Source organism: Symphalangus syndactylus, chromosome 9, assembly GCF_028878055.3.
Source record: "Symphalangus syndactylus isolate Jambi chromosome 9, NHGRI_mSymSyn1-v2.1_pri, whole genome shotgun sequence".
Taxonomy (NCBI): domain Eukaryota; kingdom Metazoa; phylum Chordata; class Mammalia; order Primates; family Hylobatidae; genus Symphalangus; species Symphalangus syndactylus.
In genome coordinates, this window is record NC_072431.2 from 90,385,733 (window position 1) to 90,411,471 (window position 25,739).

At 47.2% G+C, this 25,739-nt stretch overlaps 1 protein-coding gene and 1 long non-coding RNA gene across 5 annotated transcripts in view; one reads left to right on the forward strand and one right to left on the reverse strand.

Moving 5' to 3' along the window:
* SUGCT (succinyl-CoA:glutarate-CoA transferase) overlaps nt 1-25,739 on the reverse strand; it is a 769,733-nt gene that overhangs the window by 714,265 nt on the left and 29,729 nt on the right. For all 4 annotated transcript variants that reach the window (XM_055293359.2, XM_055293357.2, XM_055293358.2 and 1 more), the window contains exon 2: nt 2,710-2,761. In XM_055293359.2, the coding sequence (XP_055149334.1) occupies nt 2,710-2,761 (52 nt within the window). The remainder of the gene's footprint in view (nt 1-2,709; nt 2,762-25,739) is intronic.
* LOC134731377 (uncharacterized) lies at nt 10,672-17,125 on the forward strand. The gene is made up of 2 exons (XR_010113599.1): nt 10,672-10,771; nt 16,936-17,125. It is a non-coding gene; the product is annotated as an uncharacterized lncRNA (long non-coding RNA).

The window sequence follows — 25,739 nt, forward strand, 5'->3', positions numbered from 1 at the left end:
TGCTAGTAAGAATCAAAACAGTTAAAACTGTAATTTGGCCATATGTAATAGGAGCTTTAAAAATATATATCCCCTTTGATCCTATAATTATTTTTCTTTTTTTTTTTTTTTTAGAGACGGAGTCTCGCTCTGTCACCCAGGCTGGAGTGCAGTGGCACTATCGCAGCTCACTGCAAGCTCCACCTCCTGGGTTCACGCCATTCTCCTGCCTCAGCCTCCCGAGTAGCTGGGACTACAGGTGCCCAGCACCACGCCTGGCTAATTTTTTTTTTTTTTTTTTTTTTTTTTTTGAGACGGAGTCTCGCTCTGTCGCCCAGGCTGGAGTGCAGTGGCGCAGTCTCGGCTCACTGCAAGCTCCGCCTCCCGGGTTCACGCCATTCTCCCGTCTCAGCCTCTCCGAGTAGCTGGGACTACAGGCGCCCGCCACCACGCCCGGCTAATTTTTTGTAGTTTTAGTAGAGACAGGGTTTCACCGTGTTAGCCAGGATGGTCTCGATCTCCTGACCTCCTGATCCGCCCACCTCAGCCTCCCAAAGTGCTGGGATTACAGGCGGGAGCCACTGCGCCTGGCCCCTATAATTCTTTTTCTAGAATTTTATCCTGAGGAAGAAATCAAAACTGAGGGAAACATTTGTGTACAAGGAAGCCTAAATTATTTTTTTTTAATTATTATTATTATACTTTAGGTTTTAGGGTACATGTGCACAATGTGCAGGTTTGTTACATATGTATCCATGTGCCATGTTGTTTTGCTGCACCCCTTAACTCGTCATTTAGCATTAGGTATATCTCCTAATGCTGTCCCTCCCCCCTCCCCCCACCCCACAACAGTCCCCGGAGTGTGATGTTCCCCTTCCTGTGTCCATGAGTTCTCATTGTTCAGTTCCCACCTATGAGTGAGAACATGCGGTGTTTGGTTTTTTGTCCTTGCGATAGTTTACTGAGAATGATGATTTCCAGCTTCATCCATGTCCCTACAAAGGACATGAACTCATCATTTTTTATGGCTGCATAGTATTCCATGGTATATATGTGCCACATTTTCTTAATCCAGTCTATCGTTGTTGGACATTTGGGTTGGTTCCAACTCTTTGCTATTGTGAATAGTGCCGCAATAGACATACGTGTGCATGTGTCTTTATAGCAGCATGATTTATAGTCCTTTGGGTATATACCCAGTAAAGGGATGGCTGGGTCAAATGGTATTTCTAGTTCTAGATCCCTGAGGAATCGCCACACTGACTTCTACAATGGTTGAACTAGTTTACGGTCCCACCAACAGTGTAAAAGTGTTCCTATTTCTCCACATCCTCTCCAGCACCTGTTGTTTCCTGACTTTTTAATGATGGCCATTCTAACTGGTGTGAGATGGTATCTCACTGTGGTTTTGATTTGCATTTCTCTGATGGCCAGTGATGATGAGCATTTTTGCATGTGTTTTTTGGCTGCATAAATGTCTTCTTTTGAGAAGTGTCTGTTCATGTCCTTTGCCCACTTTTTGATGGGGTTGTTTGTTCTTTTCTTGTAAATTTGTTTGAGTTCATTGTAGATTCTGGATATTAGCCCTTTGTCAGATGAGTAGATTGCAAAAATTTTCTCCCATTCTGTAGGTTGTCTGTTCACTCTGATGGTAGTTTCTTTTGCTGTGCAGAAGCTCTTTAGTTTAATTATATCCCATTTGTCAATTTTGGCTTTTGTTGCCATTGCTTTTGGTGTTTTAGACATGAAGTCCTTGCCCACGCCTATGTCCTGAATGGTATTGCCTAGGTTTTCTTGTAGGATTTTAATGGTTTTAGGTCTAACATTTAAGTCTTTAATCCATCTTGAATTAATTTTTGTATAAGGTGTAAGGAAGGGATCCAGTTTCAGCTTTCTACATATGGCTAGCCAGTTTTCCCAGCATCATTTATTAAATAGGGAATCATTTCCTCATTTCTTGTTTTTGTCAGGTTTGTTAAAGATCAGATAGTTGTAGATATGCAGCATCATTTCTGAGGGCTCTGTTCTGTTCCATTGATCTATGTCTCTGTTGTGGTACCAGTACCATGCTGTTTTGGTTACTGTAGCCTTGTAGTATAGTTTGAAGTCAGGTAGCGTGATGCCTCCAGCTTTGTTCTTTTGGCTTAGGATTGACTTGGCGATGCAGGCTCTTTTTTGGTTCCATATGAACTTTCAAGTAGTTTTTTCCAATTCTGTGAAGAAAGTCATTGGTAGCTTGATGGGGATGGCATTGAATCTATAAATTGCCTTGGGCAGTATGGCCATTTTCACAATATTGATTCTTCCAACCCATGAGCATGGAATGTTCTAAGGAAGCCTAATTTATAATCGTGAAAGATTAGAGGATGATTAAGTAATTATATGACATCGATATGTTAATTACTATTTTACTTTTTTGTTGAATTTTGAATAACATAGGAAAATATTAAAAATATAACATTGTGTTTAAATTGTGGGTAAAACTGTAATTTCAATATGGTTCCAATTTTTGTTTTTTAAGATTATATATAAATACACATTGGGAAAAGGCATAAATACTACACTAATTGTCTCATAGAATGATGATATTACAGGAATTTTTCTTTTCTTATTTTCTTCTCTAAAATTTCAACATAAGCATATAAGTCTCTTCATATAATTCAAAAAATTAAAAGTTTTTGAGGAAAGGGAAAAACCCAATCACCAAAATGTAGATAAACCAATACAAACCTTGTTAGATCCAGAATTTTTACCCCTTCCAATGGCTTTATATTGTTCATATCTGGCAAAACAGAGAAAACATTTCAAGATAATTCATTACTAATTTTCTTACATTTTCACATACACCATTATAAGCTTGAGACAGATGACAAGGACTACAGTGATTCTTAGCAAGGGAGTCCACAGACCACAAGGCTCTAGTAAAGAATGCTGGAAGCTCAGCCAGGCACGGTGGCTCACTCCTGTATCCCAGCACTTTCAGAGGCCAAGGCAGGCGGATCACCTGAGATCAGGAATTCAAGACCAGCCTGGCCAACATGGTGAAACCCCATCTGTACTAAAAATACAAAAATTAGCCAGGCATGGTGGCACATGCCTGTAATCCCAGTTATTTGGGAGGCTGAGGCAGGAGAATCACTTGAACCCAGGAGGCGGAGGTTGCAGTGAGTTGAGATCGTGCGGCTGCACTCCAGCCTGGGCGACAGAGCAAGGCTCTGTCTCAAAAAAAAAAAAATACTGGAAGCTCATACAGTAGGCATTCTCTCCTTGAAATGAGCCAATTTATTATTTTCTAAGAAATTGCTGTCACAGGCCAGGTGTGGTGGCTCACGCCTGTAATCCCACCACTTTGGGAAGCGGAGGTGGGTGGATCACTTGAGGTCAGGCACTTGAGACCAGCCTGGCCAACATGGTGAAATCCCATCTCTACTAAAAATACAAAAAATAGCCAGGCACTGTGGCATGTGCATGTAATTCTAGCTACTCGCTGAGGCAGGAGGATCCTTTGAACCCGGGAGGCGGAAGCTGTAGTGAGCCAAGATCGAGCCACTGCACTCCAACTGAGCAACAGAGCAAGATACCATCTCAAAAAAAGAAAAAAAAAAAATTATTATCACAATCACAGCAATAGCAAATATTTGAAGTGCCTGTGATTGGTGCCTTATTTTCTTGACAGCCTACTTACATGGAAAACCAAATCATAATCAGAAGGTAAATTGATAGGCAAAGCATCAGAAAAAGGAAAGTAGCTAAAACCATGTTTAATGTGGTAAATTGTTACAGCTATTTCCCCAAAAATCACACCTCCAGATATCCACAACCTCATACATTCTCCTCCCACGTTGGCACTGGGCTTGGACATCTGCCTTGTTTTTGCCAACAGGATATTAGGAAAGTTGATTCCAGCAGAGGCAGGATAAGTGCTTACACACTGGGGCTTGACTTTTTGGACCACTTCCATCTTCATGGGAAGAAGCACAAGATGAAAGAACACATGGAGAGAAGTTCAGCTGAGACTGTCATTGCAGCAGTCCTAGCTGAGGCCCAGATATCTGGATGAAGCCATCTTGGAACACCCAGGCCGAGCCAAGCCACTAGCTATTTGCAGACACATGAATAAACCCAGGTGAATCCAGCAAAAGAATTGCCCAACTGGCCAGGCATGGTGGCTAACGCCTGTAATCCCAGCACTTTGGGAGGCCAAGGCGGGCAGATCACCTGAGGTCAGGAGTTCCAGACCAGCCTGGCCAACCCCATCTCTACTAAAAATGCAAAATTAGCCAGGTATGGTGGCGCATGCCTGTAATTCCAGCTACTCGGGAGGCTGAGGCAGGAGAATCGCTTGAACCCAGGAGGCAGAGGTTGCAGTAATCTGAGATGGCGCCATTACACTCCAGCCTGGGCAACAAAAGCAAAACTCTGTCTTAAAAAAAAAAAAAAAGAAAGAAAGAATTGCCCAATCAACCCACAGAACTTTGAGAAAAAAATAAAGTCTTGTTTTAACGCACTAAGTTTTGGAGTGGTTTGTTATATGGCAATAGATTAATACAATGGCTTACAGCAGAGATAACCTGTTATACTAACGAGAATGATCCTTTTTTATGTAAAACATAATATCCTTCCCTGCTCAAAATCCTCTATGGCTTCCTACTAAACTTAGAATGAAATCCAGCTTCTTTCCACGGCTCACAAAATCCTGCTTGTTGTGGCCCTTGACACTTAAAAATATGATAGAAGGAAAAATATTATAGAAAGGCAGAAAGATCGAGATAAGGAAATCACCTACAGAGCAGAACAAAAAAAATAAATAAAAGTGGAAAATGGAGAAAAGGTAAGAAAAATAAAACATCAGTCCAGGAAACCCAACAATATGGGCTTCTTTAGTGAACAGCAAAAACAGAAAAGAGAATATTACCAATGAAATAATTCAGAAAAAAATTGCCTAGAACTGAAAGGCATAAATTTCCAGATTGGAAGGTCCCTCTACTGGCCCAGTATAATGGATTTTAAAAAGACACAGAGCAAGCACACCAAGACATCACTGTGAAAATCTGGAATACTGACTTCTCTGACAAAAGATCTTAAACATTTCTAGGGAGAAAAAAGCAGGTCAGATATAAAGGATTGGTTATCAGGAGGACATTGAATTTCTCAACAATGCTGAAAGACAAAACAAAAAACTGGAGCAAAAAAACCCTTAAAATTCTGAGGGGAGAAATTCTTTCTCCCTAAAATTCTAAACCCAATTAAAGCGCAAGTCAAGTGTGAGGGTAGAAAAAAATATATTTTTAGTCACGCAGGTTTTCAAAAACTACCTCTCATGCATCCTTTCTTGGAAAAATTACTTTCAAAGGTAATCCAGAAATTTAGAAAATTACTTTATAAGAAAATCATTCCTCCCCACCTGAATATAAGGAAGACTCTAGATCCAACTTACAAGTAAGTGACAGGAGCTATAGGAGACAGAGGACTATGTTCAAGGACACCATACGGAAGCAGGCAGAAAAATCCAGAATGCCTGAAACACTGCAGGAAATGGAAATGTTTATTTCTTTAACAAACAAAAAGGCAAGAAAAATGCAAGATGTAGAAGGAGACCCCAAATTAAATGAGACTTAAGAGAAGTGTCAACCAACCACAGTATATGAGCCTCACTTAGAGCCTGATTCAAACAAACTATTAAAAATCAGATAACGGTAGGCAAGGTGGCTCATGCCTGTAATCCCAGCACTTTGTGAGGCAAAGGTGGGCATATCACTTAAGGTCAGGAATTCGAGACCAGCCTGGCCAACATGGTGAAACCCCATCTCTACAAAAATACAAACATTTAGCTGGGTGTGGCAACAACCGCCAGTAGTCCCAGCTACTCAGGAGGCTGAGACAGGATCATCTCTTGAACCCAAGAGGCAGAGGTTGCAGTGAGCCGAGATTACACCACTGCACTCCAGGCTGGGCAACATAGGGAGACTCTATCTCAAAAATAAAATAAAATAAAATAAAATACAAAAAGAATAAAATAAAATAAAGCAGAGGGGTGAAGTGAAAGCTCAGGATGACAACAAGGAAGATACCAACACAATAGCTGAGAGGTTTGCGCTTGCATTGCGGTATGGGATAAATGGAGGATAGATATCGAGAAGGCAATTAAAGAAACTGGACAAATATTAACAAAGAGAAATAAAAAGGTATACATGAGTAGCAATGTAATCAGAGTATGAATAATAATTGTAGTATTTCAAAAAATTTTTTAAACAAATGTAATTTAACAGTTTAATTTAGCAAGGAAAAAATGATTTGTGAAATCGGACAACCCCTCCCCACCCTTCCCCAAGTCACAGCAGATTTAGAGGGCCGCCAGCGCTGCTTGTATAGTGGGCACAGTGGGAGAGAACTTATGGATAGAAAAAGGAAAGTGATGTGCAGGGAGTAGAAGCAAGGTATAGAAACAGCTAGTGCCTTATCTGAACACGATCTGAACAGCTGGTGGCTGTAAGTCTTTGAGGTCCAGCTGCTGGGACTGGCTGAGAGTCAGCAACTGTTATTGAAGCATACCCCTAAGTTAGGTTTTCAGTTTGCTTACCTACTAAATTAGGTTGTGGGTTGTAGGTAAAAACTCAAGTATGTGAGTATGGAGGCTTTCTTAGGCCAGATTTTAGTTTGATGAAACAGTATAACAACCTAAATACTGAATAGTGATCTAACAAAATTTATAATTTGGAAGGATGGAAAGGGCATGAATATTTGTTCAAATGGTAGTGAAAGAAAGCTAGTCTTTTTTTTGGAGACGGAGTCTCACACTGTCTCCCAGGCTTGCGATCCTGGCTCACTGCAATCTCCGCTTTCCAGGTTCAAGTGATTCTCCTGCCTCAGCCTCCCAAGTAGCTGGGATTACAGGCACCTGCCACCAGGCCCAGCTAATTTTTGTATTTTTAGTAGAGGCGGGGTTTCGCCATGTTGGCCAGGCTGGTCTCGAACTCCTGACCTCAGGTGATCCACCCACCTCGACCTCCCAAAGTGCTGCGATTACAGGCGTGAGGCACTGTGCCTGGCCTGGTAGAGTCTTTATCTCTACCGATAGTGCCTTAAAAAAAAACAAAATAATCAATAACATTATAATCAGGTTATTTAGCAATGTGGCAGAAAAAAAAAACGGCAAAAAGAATTGAAATTTGTTGTCTCTGGGCAAAGGGAAGGGGCAGAAAGGCATAAGGGGTTACTCTTCTTCATAATTAACACTGTAGAACTTCTGAAGTTTTAAAACCAAGTACACCTAAAACTTTGATTTTAAAAATTAAAAAATAAATTATAAATTATATTACATTCGTGAACAACAGGGTGAAGTATCATTCTGTGTATCTCCTGCTATACAGCCCCCTGCAGTGCTTTGATAAATATTTCTACTCTGAAGCTTTTACTGACTCATTGTACACATGGCAGCAGCACCACAGAGGAATTACAGTTAATACCCAGATTCTGCATTTGGGAATTTTACTACTCACTAAATTTTTTTTTTTTTTTTTTGAGATGGAGTCACTCTGTCGCCCAGGCTGGAGTGATCTCAGCTCACTGCAACCTCCATCTCCCGGGTTCAAGTGATTCTCCTGCCTCAGCCTCCCAAGTAGCTAGGATTACAGGCATGTGCCACCATGTCCCGCTATTTTTTTGTATTTTTAGTAGAGATGGGGTTTCGCCATGTTGGCCAGGCTGATCTCAAACGCCTCATCTCAGGTGATCCATCCGCCTCAGCCTCCCACAGTGCTGGCATTATGGGCATGAGCCAGCCACCACGCCCAGCCTACTCACTAAAATTTATTTGTAACCCCAAAATCAATACATGTGGAGCTTTCACGGTCATTCCCAGACATGCACAGAATGCAGGAAAATTTGAGTAGGTCATTGTGTATGTTCCCAGCTGAGGCTGAACAAGGTGATACTTGTTTCACCTCTCATACTATAAGCAAGTGTCCTCTTGCAGTATATTTAATGTTACATTTTTAACATTTTTGTGCTTTTTGTTGGTGATCTCACTGTTTATGGCCCAGAAGCATAGTGCTGTCTAGTGTTCCAAAGCATAAGAAGGCCATGATGTGCGTTATGGAGAAAATACATTGTTAGATAAGCTTCATTCAGGCATGAGTTATAGTGCTGTACATCATGAGTTCAATGTTAATGAATCAACAGGGTGTTAATGAAATCAATAACTTGTCTTTAAAAAGAAACACAGGCCAGGTGCGGTGATTCACACCTGTAATCCCAGCACTTTGGGAGGAGAAGGCAGGCGGATCACTTAAGGTCAGGAGTTAGAGACCAGCCTGGCCAGCATGGCGAAACCCTGTCTCTACTGAAAATACAAAAAGTAGCCGGGCATGTTGGTGCACACCTGTAATCCCAGCTACTAAGGGGGCTGAGGCAGGAGAATCGCTTGAACCTGGGAGGCAGAGGCTGCAGTGAGCCAAGATTGCTGCAGTGAGCTGAGATTGCACCACCACACTCCAGCCTGGGAGACAGAGTGAGACTCTGTCTCAAAAAAAAAAAATTTAAACGCACTACAGTAAAAGATATCATGAATACAATTAGAAGATAAATGACAGCCTGAAAGGCTAAAAAATAAAGAAGAAAGGTTTTTAGGTATAAAGAACGCTCACATATCAGTAAGAAAGAAACACAGCCTAATGGAAAAGTGGGAAAAGAACATGACCAACCAACTCACAAATAAATAAAAATCTCCAGTATCATAGCAAAAGATGTTCATAGCAATTCCACTTAAAATCAAAAAGATGAATATTATCACAATAAAATTTTTTTTCTCACCACATTGGAAAACATTTAAAAGATAACTATTCAATACTCGCAAAAGTGGGGTGAAATGGACACTTTCATACATTGTGGAATATCAATCAGTAACAACCTTTTAGGAGAGCAATTGACACTTTCTATAATATTTTAAAATCTTAATAGCCTTTAATTGAGTTTTCCTGTTGGCAGAATTGAATTCACAGGAACATTCTACAAGTATGCTAAGACATAGGTATAAAAATGTTCATGGCAGAAATTTTGTTTTGATTTTCTGCTGTACTTTAGATGTTTTATAATCAACTTATTCATTTATTTATTTTTTTAGAGACAAGGTCTGGGCTTTGTTGCCCAGTGCTAGAGTGCAGTGGCAGGAACATACATAGTTAGTTCACTGTAACGTCGACCTTCTGGGCTCAAGCAATCCTCTCACCTGAACCTGCTAAGTAGCTGAGGCTACAGGCATGAGCCACTGCGTCCAGCACCTAATTAACTTTATTGAAAAATGACTTACCTATAATAATAATATATATAATAAATTGTAATATTCTTAGCCAGGTGTGGTGGCATGCTTGTGGCCCTACCTACTTGAGAAGCTGAGATGGGGAAATGAGCCCAGGAGTTCAAGGTTACAGAGAGCCATGATGGGCCAGGTGCGGTGGCTCACGCCTGTAATCCCAGCACTCTGGGAGGCCGAGGTGAGTGGATCACCTGAGGTCAGGAGTTCAAGACCAGCCTGGCCAACATGGCAAAACCCCGTCTCTATTAAAAACACAAAAATTAACCAGGCACGGTGGCGCACACCTGTAATCCCAGCTACTCGGAAGGCTGAGGCAGGAGAATTGCTCTAACCCAGGAAGCAGAGGTTGCAGTGAGCCAAGATCGCACCACTGCACTCCAGCCTGGGGGACAGAGTGAGACTCCATCTCAAAAAACAAAACAAAAACAATACAGTGAGCCATGATCATGCCACAGCATTCTAGCCTGAGCAACAGAGCAAGACCCTGTTTCTAAGAAAAATACACACACATACACACACACACACAGGATATACATTATATAAATAATGTTATACAAATAACTATATATAATACATTATATATAATTTATATGATATACATTATTTCTATAAATATAATAAATTGTACAATTAAATAAATTTTGACAGATGTATACACCTGTGAAATTGAGAGACAGGACTAGCTGGACTTCCTAGGCCGACTAAGAATTCCTAAGCCTAGCTGGGAAAATGACCGCACCCATCTTTAAACACGGGGCTTCTAACTCAGCTCACACCCAACCAATCAGGTAGTAAAGAGGGTTCACTAAAATACAAATTAGGCTAAAAGCAGGAGGTAAAGAAATAGACAAATCACATATCACCTGAGAGCACAGGGGAAGGGACAATGGGGTATAAACCCCAGGCATTCGAGCCGGGAGTGGGTAAACCCCCTTTGGGTCCCCTCCCATTGTATGGGAGCTCTGTTTTTACTCTATTAAATCTTGCAACTGCACACTCTTCTGGTCCGTGTTTGTTATGGCTCAAGCTGAGCTTTCGCTTGCTGTCCACCACTGCTGTTTGCCGCTGTCACAGACCCGCCGCTGACTTCCACCCCTCCGGATCCGGCAGGGTGTCCACTGTGTTTCTGATCCAGCGAGGCGCCCATTGCTGCTCTCGATTGGGCTAAAGGCTCACCATTGTTCCTGCATGGCTAAGTGCCCAGTTTTGTCCTAATCGAGCTGAACACTAGTCGCTGGGTTCCACGGTTCTCTTCCATGACCCACGGATTCCATGACCCACGGCTTCTAATAGAGCTATAACACTCACTGCATGGCCCAAGATTCCATTCCTTGGAATCCATGAGGCCAAGAACCCCAGGTCAAAGAACAAAAGGCTTGCCGCCATCTTGGGAGTGGCCCGCCACCATATCATGGGAGCTCTAAGAGCAAAGACCCACCCGTAACATTTGGTGGCCTCATCTGGGGATTCTCCAAAGCAGTGAGTAATATTGGACCACTTTCACTTGCTATTCTCTCCTATCCTTCCTTAGAATCAGAGGAAATACCAGGCACCTGTTGGCCAGTTAAAAACAATTAACGTGGCTGCGAGACTTAAGACTCAGGTGTGAGGCTTCCTGGGAAAAGGCTTTCTAACAACCCCCAAACCTTCTGGTTGGGAGCGATGGTCTGGCTGGAACCAGCTGCTGCTTTCACAATTTTCCTGGGGAAGCTGAGGGCCGACTAGAGACAGAAAGGTGTCATCCCAAACTCCCAGCATTGGCCGGTTGAGATCATGGCGCAGCCAGTCTTTACTCAACAGTTGCCCATGCGTGCGCCCCTACATCTCCTTCTGACCCATATCTCCTGGGTCCCGACCGTGACTTTTTTAAAGTGTAGCCTCAAAATTCTCCTTACCTCTGAATCTACTTCCTCTGATCCCTGCCTCCTAGGTACTAATGCTTCAGACTTTCACTTCCTCTCCCAAGTATTACAGCAGGTTGTATCTCCAAAGGGATCTAAGGAAGCGCTACGCTGTATCCTTAGGTATCTAGGCTATGAACCCAGGGAGTCTTGTCCCTGGTGCCCCTCCCAATATATAGCTCTCAACATGGGCAGTTATGTGGGACCCGTTTTCCACCACCCTTGCCAGGACCCCAAGTTGGTAAATGGCTAGGATTCCTCTCCCATTGTGTAAGATGCTCTCCTCCCCCAATTTCTACCCAGCTTCCTCCACTGCAATACAATCTCCAAGCCTTGGCTCCTTGGCCAGGGCCTTAGAACTGACGACCCAGTACTTTAACAACTGGAACTGGGTTTACGACAACATAATAGATCAGGATGAAAGCGAATTGAGTAAATTAAAGGGAGGCACATATTCCCATAGTGGCAAATGGGGGCAACAAGCAAACGTCCTTCCACTGTGTTCCCAAAATCCATCTACTGAAAGAGAGAGAGGGAAAGAGAGAGAGAGGAAAAGAGAGAAAGAGAGATATACAAGTAGTTAAAGAAAAAACAGCGTACCCTGTTTCTTTAAAAGCCAAGGTAAATTTAAAACCTACAATTGATAATTGAAGGTCTTCTCCATGACTCTATAAGACTCCAATACTACCTTGTTGTCAGCGTAAACAACGGCGTAGCCTGAAAACACTGAGACCACTGACAACCCATAGCCTTCCTATCAAAAATCCTTAACCCACTAACCCGTGGATGGCCCAAATGCATTCAATCGGTAGCAGCAACTGCTTTGCTAGCAGAAGTAGAAAAGCAACATTTAGAGGAAACCTCATTGTGAGCACACCTCACCAGCTCAGAATTATCCTAATTCAAAAAAATCAAAAACGTAGCTTACTAACTCAAAAATCTAAAAGTATAGAGCTATTCTGTTAGAAAAAGGTGATTTAACACTAACCACTGAAAATTCCCTTAACCCAGCAGATTTCCTAACAGGGGATTTAAATCTTAATTACCATACAAAGGTCCGACCAGACCTAGGAGGAACTCCATTCAGGACAAGAAGATAGATGGTTCCTCCAGGGTGACTGAGGGAAAAAACACAATGGGTATTCAGTAATTGATAGGGAAACACTTGTAAAAGCAGAGTTAGGGAAATTGGTCTGCCAAACATGCGAACTGTTTGCACTCAGGCAAGCCTTAAAGTACTTACAAAAAAAGCAAACCCGCTTCCTTCCTTCCTTCCTTCCTTCCTTCCTTCCTTCCTTCCTTCCTTCCTTCCTTTCTTTCTTTCTTCTTTTCCCTCTCGGGCCCAGGCTGCAATCTACTCGGCTTGCTGCTGCCCGCACCGCGGACTCCCTGGGTCTGCCGGCGCGCGCCACCGCTGCCTGCCTTTTCTCCTTTCGCTGCAGGCACGCGTTCGCCATCTTGGCCACGCTGGTCGCCAGCTCCTCACGCCGAGTGCTCTGCCCGCCTCAGCCTCCCGAGCTACTAGAACTACAGACGGAGTCTCGCTCACCCAGTGCTCGGTGTTGCCCAGGCTGGAGTGCGGTGGCGTGGTCTGGCCTCGCGGCAGCCTCCGCCCCCCGGCTGCCTGCCTTGGCCTACCAGGGTGCTGGGATTGCAGCCCCTGCCTGGCCGCCGCCCCATCTGGGAGGTGGGGAGCGCCTCTGCCCGGCCGCCCCGTCTGGGAAGTGAGGAGCACCTCTGCCCGGCCACCCACCGTCTGGGAAGTGAGGAGCGCCTCTGCCCGGCCGCCCCGTCTGGGAAGTGAGGAGCGCCTCTGCCCGGCCACCCATCGTCTGGGAAGTGAGGAGCGCCTCTGCCCGGCCACCCACCGTCTGGGAAGTGAGGAGCGCCTCTGCCCGGCCACCCACCGTCTGGGAAGTGAGGAGCGCCTCTGCCCGGCCACCCACCGTCTGGGAAGTGAGGAGCGCCTCTGCCCGGCCACCCACCGTCTGGGAAGTGAGGAGCGCCTCTGCCCGGCCGCCCCGTCTGGGAAGTGAGGAGCGCCTCTGCCCGGCCACCCATCGTCTGGGAAGTGAGGAGCACCTCTGCCCGGCCGCCCCGTCTGGGAGGTGAGGAGCGCCTCTGCCCGGCCTCCCATCGTCTGGGAGGTGAGGAGTGCCTCTGCCCGGCCTCCCATCGTCTGGGAAGTGAGGAGCGCCTCTGCCCGGCCTCCCATCGTCTGGGAGGTGAGGAGCGCCTCTGCCCGGCCGCCCCGTCCGGGAGGAAGTGAGGAGCGCCTCTGCCCGGCCGCCCCGTCCGGGAGGAAGTGAGGAGCGCCTCTGCCCGGCCGCCCCGTCCGGGAAGAAGTGAGGAGCGCCTCTGCCCGGCCGCCCCGTCTGGGAAGTGAGGAGCGCCTCTGCCCGGCCACCCACCGTCTGGGAAGTGAGGAGCGCCTCTGCCCGGCCGCCCCGTCTGGGAAGTGAGGAGCGCCTCTGCCCGGCCACCCATCGTCTGGGAAGTGAGGAGCGCCTCTGCCCGGCCACCCATCGTCTGGGAAGTGAGGAGCGCCTCTGCCCGGCCACCCATCGTCTGGGAAGTGAGGAGCGCCTCTGCCCGGCCACCCCGTCTGGGAAGTGAGGAGCGCCTCTGCCCGGCCGCCCCGCCCGGGAAGAAGTGAGGAGCGCCTCTGCCCGGCCGCCCCGTCCGGGAAGAAGTGAGGAGCGCCTCTGCCCGGCCGCCCCGTCTGGGAAGTGAGGAGCGCCTCTGCCCGGCCACCCACCGTCTGGGAAGTGAGGAGCGCCTCTGCCCGGCCACCCACCGTCTGGGAAGTGAGGAGCGCCTCTGCCCGGCCACCCACCGTCTGGGAAGTGAGGAGCGCCTCTGCCCGGCCACCCACCGTCTGGGAAGTGAGGAGCGCCTCTGCCCGGCCGCCCCGTCTGGGAGGTGAGGAGCGCCTCTGCCCGGCCTCCCATCGTCTGGGAGGTGAGGAGCGCCTCTGCCCAGCCGCCCCGTCTGGGAAGTGAGGAGCGCCTCTGCCCGGCCTCCCATCGTCTGGGAAGTGAGGAGCGCCTCTGCCCGGCCTCCCATCGTCTGGGAGGTGAGGAGCGCCTCTGCCCGGCCGCCCCGTCCGGGAGGAAGTGAGGAGCGCCTCTGCCCGGCCGCCCCGTCCGGGAGGAAGTGAGGAGCGCCTCTGCCCGGCCGCCCCGTCCGGGAAGAAGTGAGGAGCGCCTCTGCCCGGCCGCCCCGTCTGGGAAGTGAGGAGCGCCTCTGCCCGGCCACCCACCGTCTGGGAAGTGAGGAGCGCCTCTGCCCGGCCGCCCCGTCTGGGAAGTGAGGAGCGCCTCTGCCCGGCCACCCATCGTCTGGGAAGTGAGGAGCGCCTCTGCCCGGCCGCCCCGTCTGGGAAGTGAGGAGCGCCTCTGCCCGGCCACCCATCGTCTGGGAAGTGAGGAGCGCCTCTGCCCGGCCACCCCGTCTGGGAAGTGAGGAGCGCCTCTGCCCGGCCGCCCCGCCCGGGAAGAAGTGAGGAGCGCCTCTGCCCGGCCGCCCCGTCCGGGAAGAAGTGAGGAGCGCCTCTGCCCGGCCGCCCCGTCTGGGAAGTGAGGAGCGCCTCTGCCCGGCCACCCACCGTCTGGGAAGTGAGGAGCGCCTCTGCCCGGCCACCCACCGTCTGGGAAGTGAGGAGCGCCTCTGCCCGGCCACCCACCGTCTGGGAAGTGAGGAGCGCCTCTGCCCGGCCACCCACCGTCTGGGAAGTGAGGAGCGCCTCTGCCCGGCCACCCACCGTCTGGGAAGTGAGGAGCGCCTCTGCCCGGCCACCCACCGTCTGGGAAGTGAGGAGCGCCTCTGCCCGGCCACCCACCGTCTGGGAAGTGAGGAGCGCCTCTGCCCGGCCACCCACCGTCTGGGAGGTGAGGAGCGCCTCTGCCCGGCCGCCCCGTCCGGGAGGAAGTGAGGAGCGCCTGTGCCCGGCCGCCCCGTCCGGGAAGAAGTGAGGAGCGCCTCTGCCCGGCTGCCCCGTCTGGGAAGTGAGGAGCGCCTCTGCCCGGCCGCCCTGTCCGGGAAGAAATGAGGAGCGCCTCTGCCCGGGCGCCCCGTCTGGGAAGAAGTGAGGAGCGCCTCTGCCCGGCCGCCCACCGTCTGGGAAGTGAGGAGCGCCTCTGCCCGGCCGACCCGTCTGGGAAGTGAGGAGCGCCTCTGCCCGGCCACCCATCGTCTGGGAGGTGAGCAGCGCCTCTGCCCGGCCACCCATCGTCTGGGAGGTGAGGAGCGCCTCTGCCCGGCCGCCCCGTCCGGGAAGAAGTGAGGAGCGCCTCTGCCCGGCCGCCCCGTCCGGGAAGAAGTGAGGAGCGCCTCTGCCCGGCCGCCCCGTCCGGGAAGAAGTGAGGAGCGCCTCTGCCCGGCCGCCCCGTCCGGGAAGAAGTGAGGAGCGCCTCTGCCCGGCCGCCCCGTCCGGGAAGAAGTGAGGAGCGCCTCTGCCCGGCCGCCCCGTCCGGGAAGAAGTGAGGAGCGCCTCTGCCCGGCCGCCCCGTCCGGGAAGAAGTGAGGAGCGCCTCTGCCCGGCCACCCATCATCTGGGAGGTGAGGAGCGCCTCTGCCCAGCCACCCATCGCCTGGGAGGTGAGGAGCGCCTCTGCCCGGCCGCCCATCGTCTGGGAAGTGAGGAGCGCCTCTGCCCGGCTGCCCCATCTGGGAAGTGAGGAGTGCCTCTGCCCGGCCACCCATCGTCTGGGAGGTGAGGAGCGCCTCTGCCCGGCCACCCATTGTCTGGGAAGTGAGGAGCGCCTCTGCCCGGCCACCCATCGTCTTGGAAGTGAGGAGCGCCTCTGCCCGGCCACCTATCATCTGGGAAGAAGTGAGGAGCGTCTCTGCCTGGCCGCTCCGTCTGGGAGGTCTACCACGGAGGCCAGAAGCAATGTGGGGGCTGGACGTGGTGGCTCACACCTGTGGTCCCGGCACTCTGGGGGGCGAGGCGGGTTGATCACTTCGGGCTAGGAGTTCGAGACCAGTCTGGCCAACTTGGCGAAACATGAAGAATACAACAGACAAACCAACCAACCAACTCAGTGACAACAAAACAGGTCTACCCTGGAGTCATACTCTAATTTTTTCTATTTTCTTCCCTTTCTGATCCTTTATCCCACTTTCTTTTTCTTCCTCCTCCTTCTCCCTCTTCTTTGTCAAATAGAGGATTGAGTTATTATCACTGATCCATATAAAGTCCCTCTCTCATTTATTTTAACTCCCACCCCCATTTCTATTCCCCGACTTCCCATGTGCAACCTTCCTAATATGTTTGATACGCATCTTTTTGTTTGTATGTATTTTTAGAAAATGTTTATTGTTTTTGTATGCAAAAATTAATAAAAAAAAAAGAGCTAAAAAAAAAAATGTAGAAAAAATAGTGTTTTTTCCTGTATTTTGTTATTCGTGGTATTTGTGAGCTAATAAAAATGTTTTTAATTTTTCTCATTAAAAAAAAAAAAAAGCAAACCCATCTTTTTCTCCTCGCTCTTCTTCTCGTAGGAAAAAGGCACATAGGATAAACAGGATTCATCTCTCATATTTCTTACCCAAAATGACTTAATCTGGGACAACAAAAAGTTTAAGGTCGATAATTAGGGCATATTCCTACAAAGGAAAGAAGGACAAAGGCCCTAGAGGGCAAAAACTCTATCTCAATCCTGACTCAAAAGGATACCTATGTTAGGTAACAGGAGCACCCTAATGGCGCTGGTTCCGGCTTCTTCCTCCCCAACACAGGCCCGCCAAAAAGGAGCCAACCAGAGGTCACGCCTTCCCGCCTCGGCCTAGGCCCAGCCCCTCAGCCAACCAGCAACCTCCACGTAACGTCCTCGGGCATGAAAGACGGAGGCCGCAGAGCTCTCTCTCTGTCTTCCCTTCCGCTTCGGCTCTCCCTCGGACTCCTCCAATAAAGATCTCTTGACTGCAACGGTGTGGCGTGGTCTTAGTCTGAGCCTACAGAGCTACTCTTTCAACCTACACCCTCTCTGAAACAAATTTGCATAAGAACTGTTGTTTATGGGAATGCATCCTTTTTTTTTTTTTTTTTTTTTTTTTTGAGATGGAGTCTCGCTCTGTCGCCCAGGCTGGAGTGCAGTGGCGCGATCTCGGCTCACTGCAAGCTCCGCCCCCCGGGTTCATGCCATTCTCCTGCCTCAGCCTCTCCGAGTAGCTGGGACTACAGGCGCCCGCCACCACACCCGGCTAATTTTTTGTATTTTTTAGTAGAGACGGGGTTTCACCGTGGTCTCGATCTCCTGACCTCGTGATCTGCCCGCCTCAGCCTCCCAAAGTGCTAGGATTACAAGCGTGAGCCACCGCACCCGGCCAGGAATGCATCTTGATGGGGCAGCTGGGCTGTTATGAAATATTCAGGAACCCAGCCCAGCTCTAGACCTCACCCCTGAGTGCAAAGGCAATGTCGGGCATGCTGGTAAAGAACCACTAGAATCCAGCAGCCCCGACCCCTTTCTTTGTGGTCAAGAGAGGCAGGAAAAGAGGTGCAGGACTGCTACATCAGTGAGCATAACTAATCCGATAAGCAGAGGTCCATGGGTGGTTATGCACCCTGGAAAGGAACTCACCTCTGAGCGCAAAGGCAATGTTGGCCACACTGGTAAAGGACCACTAGACTCCAGCAACCTGGACCCCTTTCTTTGTGGTCAAGAAAGGTGGGAAAACAGGTGCAGGACTACTACATCGGTGAGCATAACTAATCCAATAAGCAGAGGTCCGTGGGTGGTTATGCACCCTGGAAAGGAATAAGCATTAGGACCATAGAGGACACTCTAGGACTAATGCTTATTGGAAAATGACTAGAGGCACTGGCATCCCTATGTTCTTTTTTCAGACGGAAAACGTTCCCCCTAAGGCAAAAACGCCCCTAAAATGTATTCTGAAGAATTCAGCCCAGTCAGAGTGTATGTACCTTTTTTCCCTGTCAGACTTGAAGCAAATTAAAATAGACCTAGGTAAATTCTCAGATAACCCTGATGGCTATATTGATGTTTTATAAGGGTTAGGACAATCCTTTGATCTGACATGGAGAGATACAATGTTATTGCTAGATCAGACACTAACCCCAAATGAGAGAAGTGCCGCCGTAACTGCAGCCTGAGAGTCTGGCGATCTCTGTTATCTCAGTCAGGTCAATGATAGGATGACAACAGAGGAAAGAGAACAATTCCCCACAGGCCAGGAGGCAGTTCCCAGTGTAGACCCTGATTGGGACACAGAATCAGAACATGGAGATTGGTGCCACAGACATTTGCTAACTTGCATGCCAGAAGGACTAAGGAAAACTAGGGAGAGGCCTATAAATTATTCAATGATGTCCACTATAACACAAGGAAAGGAAGAGAGACTGCCTTTCTGGAGAGACTAAGGGAGGCATTGAGGAAGATAGCTCTCTGTCACCTGACTCTATTGAAGGCCAACTAATCTTAAAGGATAAGTTTATCACTCAGTCAGTTGCAGACATTAGGAAAAAACTTCAAAAGTCCACCTTAGGCCCGGAGCAAAACTCAGAAACCCTTTTGAACTTGGCAACCTCAGTTTTTTATAATAGAGATCAGGAGGAGCAGGCAGAATGGGACAAATGGGATTTAAAAAAAAAAAAAAAAAGGCCACCACTTTAGTCGTGGCCCTCAGGCAAGCAGACTTTGGAGGCTCTGGAAAAGGGAAAAGCTGGGCAAATCGAATGCCTAATAGGGCTTGCTTCCAGTGCAGTCTACAAGGACACTTTAAAAAAGATTGTCTGAATAGAAATAAGCCTGCCCCTCGTCTATGCCCGTTATGTCAAGGGAATCACTGGAAGGCCCACTGCCCCAGGGGACGAAGGTCACTGCCTCAGGGGACGAAGGTCCTCCGAGTCAGAAGCCACTAACCAGATGATCCACCAGCAGGACTGAGGGTGCCCAGGGCAAGTGCCAGCCTATGCCATCACCCTCACAGAGCCCCAGGTATGCTTGACCATTGAGGACCAGGAAGTTAACTGTCTCCTGGACACTGGCACAGTCTTCTCAGTCTTACTCTCCTGTCCCAGGCAACTGTCCTCCAGATCTGTCACTATCCTAGCGGTCCTAGGACGAGCAGTCACTAGATACTTCTCCCAGCCACTAAGTTGTGACTGGGGAACTTTACTCTTTTCACACGGCTTTCTAATTATGCCTGAAAGCCCCACTCCTTTGTTAGGGAGAGACATCCTAGCAAAAGGAGGGGCCATTGTACACTATAATTAGGAGAAGGAAAAAGGGTAAATATATATACAGACTCTAAGTATGCTTACCTACTCCTCCATGCCCATGCAGCAATATGGAGAGAAAGGGAATTCCTAACATCCGAGGAAATATCTTAGGAGATTATTATTGGGTGTACAGAAACCTAAAAAGGTGGCAGTCTTACACTGCTGGGATCATCAGAAAGGAAAGAAAAGGGAAATAGAAGGGAACCACCAAGCAGATATTGAAGCCAAAAGAGCTGCAAGGCAGGACCATCCATTAGAAATGCTTATAGAAGGACCCCTAGTATGGGGTAATCCCCTCTGGGAAACCAAGCCCCAGTACTCAGCAGAAGAAATAGAATGGGGAATCTCAAGAGAAAACAGTTTCCTCCCCTCAGGATGGCTAGCCACTGAAGAAGGAAAAATACTTTTGCCTGCAGCTAACCAATGGAAATTACTTAAAACCCTTCACCAAACCTTTCACTTAGGCATTGATAGCACCCATCAGATGGCCAAACCAGGCCTTTTAAAAACTATCAAGCAGATAGTCAGGGCCTGTGAAGTGTGACGAAGAAATAATTCCCTGCACTGCAGGCCATACATTTCAATCCCTGTATCTTTAACCTCCTTGTTAAGTTTATCTCTTCCAGAATAGAAGCTGTAAAACTACAAACTGTTCTTCAAATGGAGCCCCAGATGCAGTCCATGACTAAGATCTACTGCGGACCCCTGGACCGGCCTGCTAGCCCATGCTACGATGTTGATGACACCGAAGGCACCCCTCCTGAGGAAATCTCAACTGCATGACCCCTACTATGACCCAATTCAGCAGGAATCAGTTAGAGTGGTCGTCAGCCAACCTCCCCTACAGCACTTGGGTTTTCCTGTTGGTGGGGGGTTACTGAGAGACAGGACTAGCTGGATTTCCTAGGCCGACTAAAAATTCCTAAGCCTAGCTGGGAAGGTGACCACACCCACCTTTAAACACGGGGCTTCTAACTTAGCTCACATCCAACCAATCAGGTAGTAAAGAGGGCTCACTAAAATACAAATTAGGCTAAAAGCAGGAGGTAAAGAAATAGTCAAATCATATATGGCCTGAGAGCACAGGGGAAGGGACAACGATTGGGATATAAACCCCAGGCATTCGAGCCGGGAGTGGGCAAACCCCTTTGGGTCCCCTCCCATTGTATGGGAGCTCTGTTTTCACTCTATTAAGTCTTGCAACTGCACAGTCTTCTGGTCCGTGTTTGTTATGGCTCAAGCTGAGCTTTGGCTCACTGTCCACCACTGCTGTTTGCTGCCGTCGCAGACCCGCCGCTGACTTCCACCCCTCTGGATCTGGCAGGGTGTCCACTGTGTTTCTGATCCAGCGAGGCACCCATTGCCGCTCTCGACTGGGCTAAAGGCTCACCATTGTTCCTGCATTGCTAAGTGCCTGGGTTCATCCTAATCGAGCTGAACACTAGTCACTGGGTTCCACAGTTCTCTTCCATGACCCACAGCTTCTAATAGGGCTATAACACTCACTGCATGGCCCAAGCTTCCATTCCTTGGAATCCCTGAGGTCAAGAACCCCAGGTCAGAGAACAAAAGGCTTGCTGCCATCTTGGGAGTGGCCCACCCCATCTTAGGAGCAGTCTGCCACCATCTTGGGAGCTCGAAGAACAAAGACCCACCCATAACAAAATCACCTCCACAATCAAGAAAGAGAACTTTCCAGCACCTAAAACTTTCCACCTGCCCTTTGCAAACTACCTCTTCCTCAATTTCCAGCTTCAGACATCCACTGATCTGCTTTCTGTCACTATAATTTGATTTTCATTATCTAGAATTTTATATAAATGAAAAACAGTATGTACTTTTGTGTCTGGCTTCTCAAGCATAATGATTCTGAGTTTCATCACGTCGTTGCATTTTTATGAGTACACTCTACTGTATGGATATACCACATTTGTTTATCCATTCAGCTGTTGACGGACACTGAATTGGTTTTTAGGCTACAGTGAATCAAGATGCTATGAACATTTGTGTACAAATCTTTGTGAGAACATGTCTTCATTTCTCTTGTGTAAATACTTAGCGGAATGGCTGAGTTATGTGGTAAGTGCATGTATAGCTTTTTAAGAAACTGTCTAAACAGATTTCTAAAATGCTTGTACCACACTGTATAAGAGTTCCATATGTTCCATATCTTTGAAACATAGGAATTGTTCTTTTTTTTTTTTTGAGGTGGAGTCTCGCTCTGTCACCCAGGCTGGAGTGCAGTGGCACAAATGGCTCACTGCAACCTCCACCTCCCGGGTTCAAGCAATTCTCCTGCCTCAGCCTCCCAAGTAGCTGGAATTACAGGCACCCACCACCATGCCTGACTAATTTTTGTATTTTTAGTAAAGACAGGGTATCATCCTGTAGGCTAGGCTGCTCTCAAACTCCTGACCTCAGGTGATCTGCCTGCCTCAGCCTCCCAAAATGCAGGGATTACAGGTGTGAGCCACCACGCCCAGCCATGGAATTGTTTATTTTTTAATGTTAGCTGTTTGAATGGGCGTATAAAGATTTCTTGTTGTGGTTGTAATTTGCATCTCACTGATGAGTAATGATGTTGAATATCGTTTCATGTAAATAGTTGGCCATTTAATGAAACAAAAACTTTTAAACTGAATTCATTTAATATCAGGTAATGGAATTTTATTATCTGATAAGACACTCAGAAAGGACTTCTAGAGCATATTTAAGTCAAAATCAATGAGTGAGTTTTAAATCATTAATAATCAGACTGCCTGGATTCAACTCCCTGCTCTACTATATACGAGCTCAGTGACATTGCATGAGGTAACTCCACTTCTCAAAGCTTCCCTTTCCTCATCTGAAGCACCTGTCTCATAGAGTTTGCAAGTTTTAAATGAAATGTTGTATATAAAGTGTTTAGTACACCCCCTGGCATAAAGTAAATGCCACTAAAAGTTGCAATTGTTATTTTTATTTTTTTAAAGACGGAGTCTAGCTCTGTCACCCAGGCTGGAGTGCAGAGGCACAATCTCGGCTCCCTGCAACCTCCACCTCTGGGGTTCAAGTGATTCTCCTGCCTCAGCCTCCTGAGTAGCTGGGATTACAGGTGCGTGCCACCACACCCAGCAAATTTTTTAATATTTTTTGTAGAGATGGGGTTTCACCATATTGGCCAGGCTGGTCTTGAATTCCTGATCTTAAGTGATCTGCCAGCCTCGGCCTCCCAAAGTTCTGCAGTTATAGGCGTGAACCACCACACCTGGCCTGCAATTGTTATTATTATCATCATTATCATATATGTATTATGCAGTCACATGATCTATTACAGCAAATAACTTCTTGTTTGAAAACAAGATAAACATATGATTATTCTAAGGAACAGGAAAAAAATCACTTCTTAATGCACTATACTTAAAAACGATATCTAGAGTCAAATTTTGCCTATTTGTGAAAGAACTGATGGGCTGGGTGGGAGTAGGGGATGATTACAAGGCATGAAACAGTTGGAAAAGGCATAAATTGTAATGTAATTTGTTGAAATATATTGAGCAGCTTGTATATCTCTCTGTCTTTTTTGGCCTCTAGTATGGAAAGCTATTATGATGATACAGCTGGTCAACCATGCAAAGAAGTATAATTATAATGAAGCTGCCATCAATTCTATGCTTGCCAAAGCTGCTTGGTAGGACTTCCCTGGTACTTGGCCCTGGGGTTTAGACGACACAAATAAACTTGAGCAACACCAGAGCAGGGATAATTGACAGATGCCCACACAAGTGGCTCATCTGTGTGACAGGAATCATGGCATCCCTTCCCACCCATACTAGCCAACTATTGAGATTTTAAAAAAAATTTTAAAGGCCAAGTCACAAAACAAACTGCTGAAATAGCAATATGAAACAGAAACCTGTGATATACACTAAAATAATTTTTTAATTTGATGATTTACAGAGAATTTAACCACCAGACCTTATGCATGAGGAGGCAGAAAATGGGCCTGTCTTCAAAGCATGCTCTCTTAATCTGCTGAAGCTTTATCTATAATAGCATGATGTTTCCTTTCCAGCATGTGTCTGAAGTCATGGAAGAAGCTCTGTTCCTAACAACCTAGTCTGATAGGAAATTTTAGGAGTGGAGGGTACCTGGAAAATTAGTATCCACTGGAAGACATTCCAGGGAAATAATAATTTGGGAGTCACCAGGCAATAATTGTTTTCAATTTCTAGGTTCATGGGAAATAAGAAATGAGGTTCGTGGAAAAGGAGAGTAAAAGATCTTCATGGACTCAAGGAGGCTTCAATTCTGTTCATCACAGAAATTCATGAGTATGTATTGACATAACTATGGATTAATTATTGTCTCATCATCATCCACTTTATTCCTCTTTAACACAATCACTCAAAAAAGAATCACATCGAGATGATAATTTTTAACTAGATTTCTTTTTCTGAAATCTCTGGAGGCAGAGGGGACATGAATTTTCAGCATCAAATGTTTATGCATAATAAAAAATAAAATAGGAATTCACCTTCCAATTCAACTAATTAATATTAATTTTCTGAACCCTCTGTTACATTAATAAAGTAAATAAAAGAGACACAACAAAAACAGAAAAAAAAGAATCCTCAACTTTTGCAATTAATTTCCTTTTTTTTTTTTTTTTTTTTTTGAGACGGAGTCTCGCTCTGTCGCCCAGACTGGAGTGCAGTGGCGCGATCTCGGCTCACTGCAAGCTCCGCCTCCCGGGTTCACGCCATTCTCCTGCCTCAGCCTCTCCGAGTAGCTGGGACTACAGGCGCCCGCCATCACGCCCGGCTAATTTTTTTTTGTATTTTTAGTAGAGACGGGGTTTCACCGTGGTCTCGATCTCCTGACCTCGTGATCCACCCGCCTCGGCCTCCCAAAGTGCTGGGATTACGAGCGTGAGCCACCGCGCCCGGCCTAATTTCCATGTTTTCTGTTTACGGAAACAATTCAGGCCGGGCATGGTGGCTCACGCCTGTAATCCCAGCACTTTGGGAGGCTGAGGCAGGTGGATCACTAGGTCAGTAGTTCGAGATCAGCTTGGCCAATATGGTGAAACCTCATCTCTACTAAAAATACAAAAAAATTAGCCAGGCATGGTGGCAGGTGCCTGTAGTCCCTGTTACTTGGGAGGCTGAGGCAGGAGAATCGCTTGAACCCAGGAGGAGAAGGTTGCAGTGAGCAAGCCAATATCGCACGACTGCACTCCAGTCTGAATGACAGAACAAGACTCCGTCTCAAAAAAAAAAAAAAAAAAAATTCAAGGGTCAGGCATGGTGGCTCATGCCTATAATCCCAGGACTTTAGGGGGCCAAGGTGGACAGATCGCCTGAGGCCAGGAGTTCGAGACCATCCTGGCCAACATAGTGAAACCCCATCTCTACTAAAATACAAAAATTAGCTGGGCGTGGTGGCACATGCCTGTAGTCCCAGCTATTTGGGAGGCTTAGGCAGGAGAATTGCTCAAACCCAGGACGTGGAGATTGCAGTGAGCTGAGCTCACGCCACTGCCCTTCAGTCTGGGTGACAGAGCTAGACTCTGTCTAAAAAAAAAAAAAAAAATTCAATTCAAAAAATTAAGAAAATAGAGCTGAAGAAAATTGACAAAATTGAAATCACTCATTTTTTAATCATTTAAAGGTAATAATTGGTAGTGTTTTGGGTATAAATCCTTTCAGAGATAGACAAGTGGGTGGGTGCATACAGAGATGCACCATTTTTGTTCAAAAAAATCTAATCTGGGCCGGGCGCGGTGGCTCACGCTTGTAATCCTAGCACTTTGGGAGGCCGAGGCGGGTGGATCATGAGGTCAGGAGATCGAGACCACGGTGAAACCCCGTCTCTACTAAAAATACAAAAAATTAGCCAGGCGTGGTGGCGGGCGCCTGTAGTCTCAGCTACTGGGAGAGGCTGAGGCAGGAGAATGGCGTGAACCCGGGAGGCGGAGCTTGCAGTGAGCCGAGATCGTGCCACTGCACTCCAGCTTGGGCGACAGAGCGAGACTCCGTCTCAAAAAAAAAAAAAAAAAAAATCTAATCTGTGCTAGATATTATATAATAACCTGCTTTTTTTTTTTTTTTTTTTCCTGAGACAGAGTCTCACTCTGTCACCCAGGCTGGAGTGCAGTGGTGCAATCTCAGCTCACTGCAACCTCTGCCTCCAGAGTTCAAGTGTTTCTCCTGCCTCAGCCTCCCGAGTAGCTGGGACTACAGGTGCGCGCCACCATGCCCGGCTAATTTTTTGTATTTGTAGTAGAGATGGGGTATCACCGTGTTAGCCAGGATGG